This window comes from Pygoscelis adeliae, unplaced genomic scaffold (assembly GCF_000699105.1).
Source record: "Pygoscelis adeliae isolate BGI_AS28 unplaced genomic scaffold, ASM69910v1 Scaffold74, whole genome shotgun sequence".
Classification (NCBI taxonomy): Eukaryota; Metazoa; Chordata; class Aves; order Sphenisciformes; family Spheniscidae; genus Pygoscelis; species Pygoscelis adeliae.
Window position 1 is genome coordinate 2,700,292 of NW_008824665.1, and position 7,304 is coordinate 2,707,595.

The following is a 7,304-nucleotide window of genomic DNA, read 5'->3' on the forward strand; positions in this document are numbered from 1 at the left end:
TCGACACCGCTCCCCCCCCCCCCCCCCCCTTTTTTTTTTTTAATGGAGAGCTTGTGAGGACGGCTTGCTTCACAAAAATAAAAATACGTCCTTAGGAAAGACGTTAGCGAGCTTTTCATATTTTTCTTTTACAATCAGAAGACAACAAATCAGTTCAATTGAGTAGGATGACAGTATGTCAGACAGCTTTTCTCACGTGCTTCTACATTCCCACAGTCTTGCTTCTTTGTGTCAGAACTATTTTCATCTTGGGTGCCAAATATGATGAAATTAGGAGGTTTTGATATTCGTGTCTTTGTTAGAGCCTAGTTAATATTAAGATGCTAATATTAATAAGTGAATGTGAATTACAGTTTTTAGCTTCTTTCCTGTGGGAGTGAAATTCTACAGTCTAATGTTTTGAGTGCCAGACATATTTTACATTTAGGAAAATCTGCATACCATATTGTTCAGAAATATTTCAGACTTAGCATATTTTTATTATTCTATATTTCAGTGTCTTTACATTTACATAATTCATTACAAAGTGGAAATTTAAGAAGAAAAAAACCCTAAGGAGGCAAATTATTTTTAGCCATTCTTTACTATGTTTAGGTCATATTAGGTTTCTGAAGAACAGAAATTAATGACATCTAATTGCATAGCTTATGATTCTGAAAGGAAAATAACATTTATTTGTACTAACCGTGGCAAAATCATTCTTATATACATGGCTGAATGTAATAGCCTAAGCAAGTACAGGAGTTTTGCATTCACTTATGTCATCAAGCCAATGGAATTAATATTTGGCTGTATTTTTAGCTTCTATAATACATTGCAAATCCCCTGAAATATTTCCTTAAAATATTAGGGCTGAATAACAACAAAGTAAAAGAAAGGAGGGAACCACAGATAAAATAAGAAAAAAGTTAGAAACTGGATTTAGGATGTCAGTTGTTCTTTCCTTTTGATTCCTTCTGCAAATTTTTTTTGATTCATGCAACTTTCATACTAGCGCTTAAATAAACTGTAAACTCTTCTAGTGTTTATTTCCCCCAAAGATATGGTCAGTTCTGTCTTCCCTGGAGAATGAGATCATCCTAAGGATTTCTGTGGGCTGCTGGTGTTAGTAAGCACAAGTTAGTATTCCATATCAGGGGACTGTGAGTAATCTCTGCAGAGCCAGAGGGTTAACTAGCTCACCAGAAGTAAAATACACTATTTTGTGTTACAGTAAAATGCCATTTGACATTTGTGTCTTTTCTTCCGTCGCCACCTGTGCCCATCCACGTCACCGCTAGAGATCTTCCTTTCCTGCCACTCTGTTCACTTTATTTTTTTCATGCATTGGCTGCTAAGTGCAAATTTATGATCTGTAAAGCATCCTGTAATGCTTCACCTTCCTTTACCTTATTCTTGTCCTATGCTTTCCTTAGATCCTCACGTTTTCTCTTTTCTATTATTTAAAAGAGATCACAGTTCAGATTTGACAAATCCTTCTTCTTTTCTCCTTGGATTAATTCCCTAAAATATTTTTCCATTAATTATTTCTGACTAATTAGTAACCTGTGACTGTGCCTTCGTACACTCTAGGGTTTGGTTTACACATTGTAAAATTCTTCTACATCTGTGACTGTATAGTATTGAACCAGAAATGATAACTGCTAATGGAGGTAGGCTGATATATACAATCTAAGAATTTAGTCCCTAAATAATCTGTGTTCAAGAAACAACGGTCGTTGGTTTTTTTGTTATTTTTGCATCCATTATTGATTTCTCTGCCCAATGTAGAAATGGGGAGACAAGCAGGATGACAAGAGAAGCTTTGTTTTTATGTCCATGGTAGGATTTCTAAGATAATAGATTAATGCTACTGCTTATTTTGGTAATTTCAAAAATTATGTGTTGCATGTGAATGCAATATGAATACTACTATTTTGGGGAGTGTTGCTGCTTGTGAGAGGCCTCAGTTGACGGGGTTAAATGAAGTGGAGGTGATCTCAGCTTTGTAACCTTTCCCCTCCTGGATTAAAGTTCAGATGAAGTAGCCAAGTATTAAAAATCTCTTTTTTTCTGCTCTATGCTTTATTCCTGTGCATGGGAAACACTGGGATAAATCAATCATGTGTTTAAAGCTAAACAAGAAATTATTAGTTGCTAGGGACAGAAATCCTGCTGACAGCAGTTTCAAATAAAGGAAATTTGCATGTTATGCTGTCAGTTTAAAACTGTAATTGGAAGCTGGCCATTTAGTAGTTTGCTGCAAACAGTACCGTGTTTGATTTCCTGTACCCACGGAGCTTATCAGAATATTGTTGGTTTTTTACAAGGTGTTACAAAATTAAAGATAGAACTAAGGTGGATAGTTGGAACAGTGAGTCAGCTTAGCTTATGCAAACACTTTTGTTACAGGGCATGGCTGTGAAAGGTAAGAGATTTTTGTTGCATCAAATCTCACAAGCAGTGCAAAGGTTACCAACCTTACCTATCAAGCAGCATAAGTGAGGCTCTCCTGATGGGTTGTGTCACGTGAATAGTCCCTCATTCTGTTGACGCAGACTAATCCAACTTTTGAAATACAGGAGGAAAGGGATGGCATAGCCTACTTGGCCTAAGACTGAATTGGATATCCCGTTGCCCATGAAACCATGGGAATCATGGGGATCTTCTGTCATCACCCATCTCTGGATTATTCCTTAGCTCATTGATCCCTCTGAACCCCAAGGTAAATGGGGTTGGTTTTACGGATCTTGACAAAGGTTTTGACAAGTATTTAGTAGAATCAGGAGGGGCTTTCCCTAGGTTACAGGCATAATTTATATAGGTAAATCCAGTGTGGCGATGTCTGTTGCTGGACCTTTCTGAATTGCAACTGGTTTTTATTTACCTGTACATTCAGTGGTGGTTGAAATAGATGAAAATAGTGAAGATTAAGGAATATTCTCATTTCAGATTTTAATTAACACTATTTTAAATTTGAAGGGAAAATAATCATTTGAGCAATTAAAACACAAATAGAGGTTGAAAAAGAAATACTATGCTAATAAAGCCTCCGTCCCATCTAAGAGCTTACACTGTCTATGATATAAAATGTAGCAAGTGCTAGTAAAAATTATTCCATCTGGTACGGTTTAGATGGAACTAAAAACAGTTGATTTTTAGAATTCCACATGAGTATTTTTAGTCCTTTTTTTTTTCTTGGTGGTATGTGGAGAAGAGCAAATAAAACATTAATGATTTGACTATGATACTGCAAATTCCTGTTTGGTTCTGGGGAGATTCCTCTGTTTGTCGTGACAGTTTAAGCATGCTTAACTAGAAATAGTAGTAACAGTAGTAATGTGCCTACATGCAAAAGATATAGATTCACTTTTCAGTGTTTTCATTTCCCGGGTTTATAAGAAATTGAGAACTACCGTGAAAGCCCTGGCAGAGACAGGGATACTCACCTTTGACCACTAAGCTGGCACAGCATTGTTCTCAGTTCAAGTTCTTCAAGAATTCTAGAGGAAAGAAAGAAAAAAAAGAAAAAAAAAAAAAGATTTTTTTTTTCCTCTTAGAAAAAGAGAGCCTTCAGTTTTTCATTTATTCATTTTGCATTTTATTGTAACTAAAATTCCTGTGTATTTTTAATTAATACTGTCTATTTTTCCACATTTCAGGGATACCACTGTACAAAGCCTTACCCTACAACCTTCTGTAAAAGACGGTCTTATTATATATGAAGACTCACCACTGGTCAGTAGTAACATTTGGATTGTATATTTGGAAATGCTTTTCATTAAAAACAAGTAGTTAAACATGCTGGCTTTTCAAATCAGAAAATTCTTTGCGATTTGATTACTTTCATGGCACTGTCAGTGAGCTTGGTAACATTTCATTAACTTTTACTTTTGTCACATTTGTCATGTTTGCTGTGCCAAACGCTGAGTAAGATGATAGTCTTGAGAGCCTGCATGCACAAAATAAGTATGGAAAATAATTTAGTGTTAACCTGACATTCTAACTGGTAGAGTGGTATTTTCCTCCTTCTCTTTTGTAGCATCTCAAACCTACCTGCTAACTCCAAACAGCTCTTGCAGCCATTCTTTAGTTCTTTCAGCTTCATGTTGACAGTCTAGATGCAAACTTTTGCACTTCTCTGTCAGCACTCCAATTCATTCTCAGTCAGGCTCCTCACTTCCGTCCCTAGCGCAGCCCTTTCTGTCCCTATCCCGAAGAAATAGAAACACCCACATTTCTTGTCTCACCTGCTTCTTCTTCTCTCTGCTACAGTTTGGTCATAGCTTGTCCCTGTTCTGAGTCCCTTTCTTGTCTCAGTGCCACTGAGATGTCAGTATTACTGACTGAGAAATCAGTAATGGAGTTTCTTGCAGTTATTTTTGGGGGGTTGTGATGTTTTGATTCTTTTCTCTTCTAGGTAAAAGCAGTGAAGTTTGGACATATTTTGGTAATTGATGAGGCAGACAAAGCACCAACAAATGTTACCTGTGTCTTAAAAACTTTAGTAGAAAGTGGGGAAATGGTTTTGTCAGATGGAAGGCGAATTGTTGCCAGTAAGTAGATAGAAAGTGTTTTGCTAATTTACAGTAAAATGTAATGTGTTGAGTTACTAAGTAGAGACCCAAAAGAGTCCAAATGGAAAAAGTACTTGATGCTAAAAGGCTAACAATTAAAGAATTTAGTCATTTTCTTTACTACTTTTGCAATAGCCACAAAGGTTTTCTTAAATTAGCATTCTCATGAATTTTGCTGAAAAATGGGGGAAAAAAACCACAAAAACCCAACAAACTGTAAGTTGACCTCTCTGCTTCTCATTCACCATAAGAAATAAAGATCTAGTTGACCAAATTATGATCTTGTTATGCCCATCTGGAGAGCTGGGGTATAATTTGATCAGATCTGGAATTGAAGATAGGAGTATATCTAAGGTTGAAGTGTTAAGGGTTTCATCTAATCAAATATTGCATATGCTTTTATTATTTAAATATATCCTGCAGGATGAGAGTATTTTGTAATTTAATGGAATTTAATTCATGTAAATTGCAGGAACTAAATATTTTTCATTAGTTTTCAAAGACAGACCATGGTTGAAATGCCCTCTTGATGTTAGTAGGCACTGTACTTCACACAATGAGTTTCTTTTTAACGATACTGGGAACAATAAGTATGAGTCGAGCAATCATTCAGCACTCGCATGGCACAACACTTGAGTTTTGCTTGTCATTATAAACTGTAGGTGGGCATTTTTTAAAGTATCTTGCTAGCCAGTCTCAATTACTACTGTAGTTTTTTAGAGGCAGTAAAAGGATTCCCAAACTCCACGTGCCACAGGAAACATGCTGCAAGAGAACAAGTGGGGCCAGTCTGACTCATTTTGGAGAAACAGAGTCTTCACATGTGTGAAATAATGTGTCTGTGGCTTCTCAAAGATTTTTGTAATAACCAGGAGGAATTTCAGGCCTGTGTTCCCAGATCAGATAATGTCAGACCTATAAAAAACCACATTTTATTCACCATTGGCTTCAGCATTTAAATAGAAATTCTATCTAAATATAAACAGGACAGGTAGTTCCCACCCCAAGAACAGTGGATGCATTTTTATTTTTTTAAATGAAACACTTTAGTTAAATTTTCATGAAACAAATTATGAAACTTTAAAATGAAACCTAGAACACTCATGGTTGAATGACATGCTAAGAAGCTATTGAGCCTTTTTTGGTAACTGTTCTTCTAATTCTAAGAAGAACATAATTAGATTAGAAGAATTCTTCTTCTAATTCTAAGAATAATTCTTCTAATCTAATTATGTTCATTTAATTCATTCATAATGCAAAGCTTAAATATGCAATTAATAAATTTTATTTCTTTTCCAGATCATGCTCATGTAGAGGGGAGAGAAAATGTAATAGTTATTCATCCTGATTTTAGAATGATAGTTCTAGCAAATAGACCTGGATTTCCTTTCTTGGGTAATGACTTTTTTGGCACATTAGGTAAGTTATTCATATTAAATGGTGATCTTTAATAGAATTGATTAATAGAATGACTGTCTTTATTAATTAGATTTCATGTGGAGAAGGGGTCTTTATGCATATTGATACTTTGTTTCACATAAGACACTCAGGGTGAGGTTCAGCATCAAGACTAACATGTAAATTTACGTATCTTAATAAAAGTGCCCGAACTTGCCCTGAAGTGAACAGCTGTATGTGGTCATCTGTGTTACAACTAATTTGTTTTATGGGACCTGGACAAGCACAGCAGACAGACAAGGTTACAAGAAATCTTTGTTAATGAGCGTATATTGTATACAAATATAGCAAAACCATGAGCTTTAAGCAGCTTGATACCTGACATCAATGGTTAACACAACTGCTCACCTTTTTTTTTTTTCCCCATATCAAAAGCCACAGGCCAGGTGCTGTCCTCTTCAGTACAAGAGATGGGAGCTTGATGGATGGTTCTTTTCTCTCCTCTCAGCAGTGGAGGCTACTGTCTTTTCTGGTGTTAGCACTATGCTACCTGCTTCTTAATCCTCATAGCCTCTCCATGCCCATGGCTGAGTGTAATAGGCCTTATTAAAATATATATATTTGATAAGATACTGAATTTATCCTAGTTTCAGGTAAGGCTGTCCAAATTCCACATCAAAATTTTTCATCTCAACAGCAGCCTCATTTCAGAAAGCTCCTGGTAGGTGCTAAAAATCCTGTCTATCAGCAAAGATTCCCCACAGCTTCATCTCACAGGAAAAGCAAGAATTTATGTTGCATAAGGGCAAGTGATGAAGAATTCATTGGCCTGTATAGTCCAGTGTTAGTCTAAGTGGGCCTCTGGCAAGGCTCTGGCAGTGTTACACTAGGGCTATGAACTGAGTAGCCCTCCAGATTCCACTGACTGTGTTATCTATGTTTAGCCATTTCCGTGCAGGAACCTTAATTTATGTGGTTTTATCTTTAGCTTTGGCCGTAATGCTTATTCTGCAAGAAATAATAATGTACTCATAAAAGCAGGTGCAAACCCAATTCCGTATTGCATGATAGCTTTTTGTTTTTCAGATGTAGTTCCCAGTGAATGGGGATTCTGTGTCAGAGACTCATTGGCTCTGAATTTCACCCGGCTATATTGCCCCAACATGTTTTAGTATAGCCTGTTTCTTTTTCATGACCTAATTTCCCTCCTTACACGGACCCTTTAAACAAAATCGATCATCCCAGCATTCTTGCTTTTGGCCCACATGGCAGAGGCTTGGTTGAGGTTTTGGGGTTCTTCGTTGATTTTGTTTTTCAAGCATAGGGGCTCTTCTGCTTTTAATCCAAGTC

At 36.4% G+C, this 7,304-nt stretch overlaps 1 protein-coding gene across 2 annotated transcripts in view; it reads left to right on the forward strand.

Moving 5' to 3' along the window:
• VWA8 (von Willebrand factor A domain containing 8) overlaps positions 1-7,304 on the forward strand; it is a 201,097-nt gene that overhangs the window by 103,296 nt on the left and 90,497 nt on the right. For both annotated transcript variants that reach the window (XM_009322841.1, XM_009322840.1), the window contains 3 exons: positions 3,642-3,717; positions 4,400-4,535; positions 5,856-5,975. In XM_009322841.1, the coding sequence (XP_009321116.1) occupies positions 3,642-3,717; positions 4,400-4,535; positions 5,856-5,975 (332 nt within the window). The remainder of the gene's footprint in view (positions 1-3,641; positions 3,718-4,399; positions 4,536-5,855; positions 5,976-7,304) is intronic.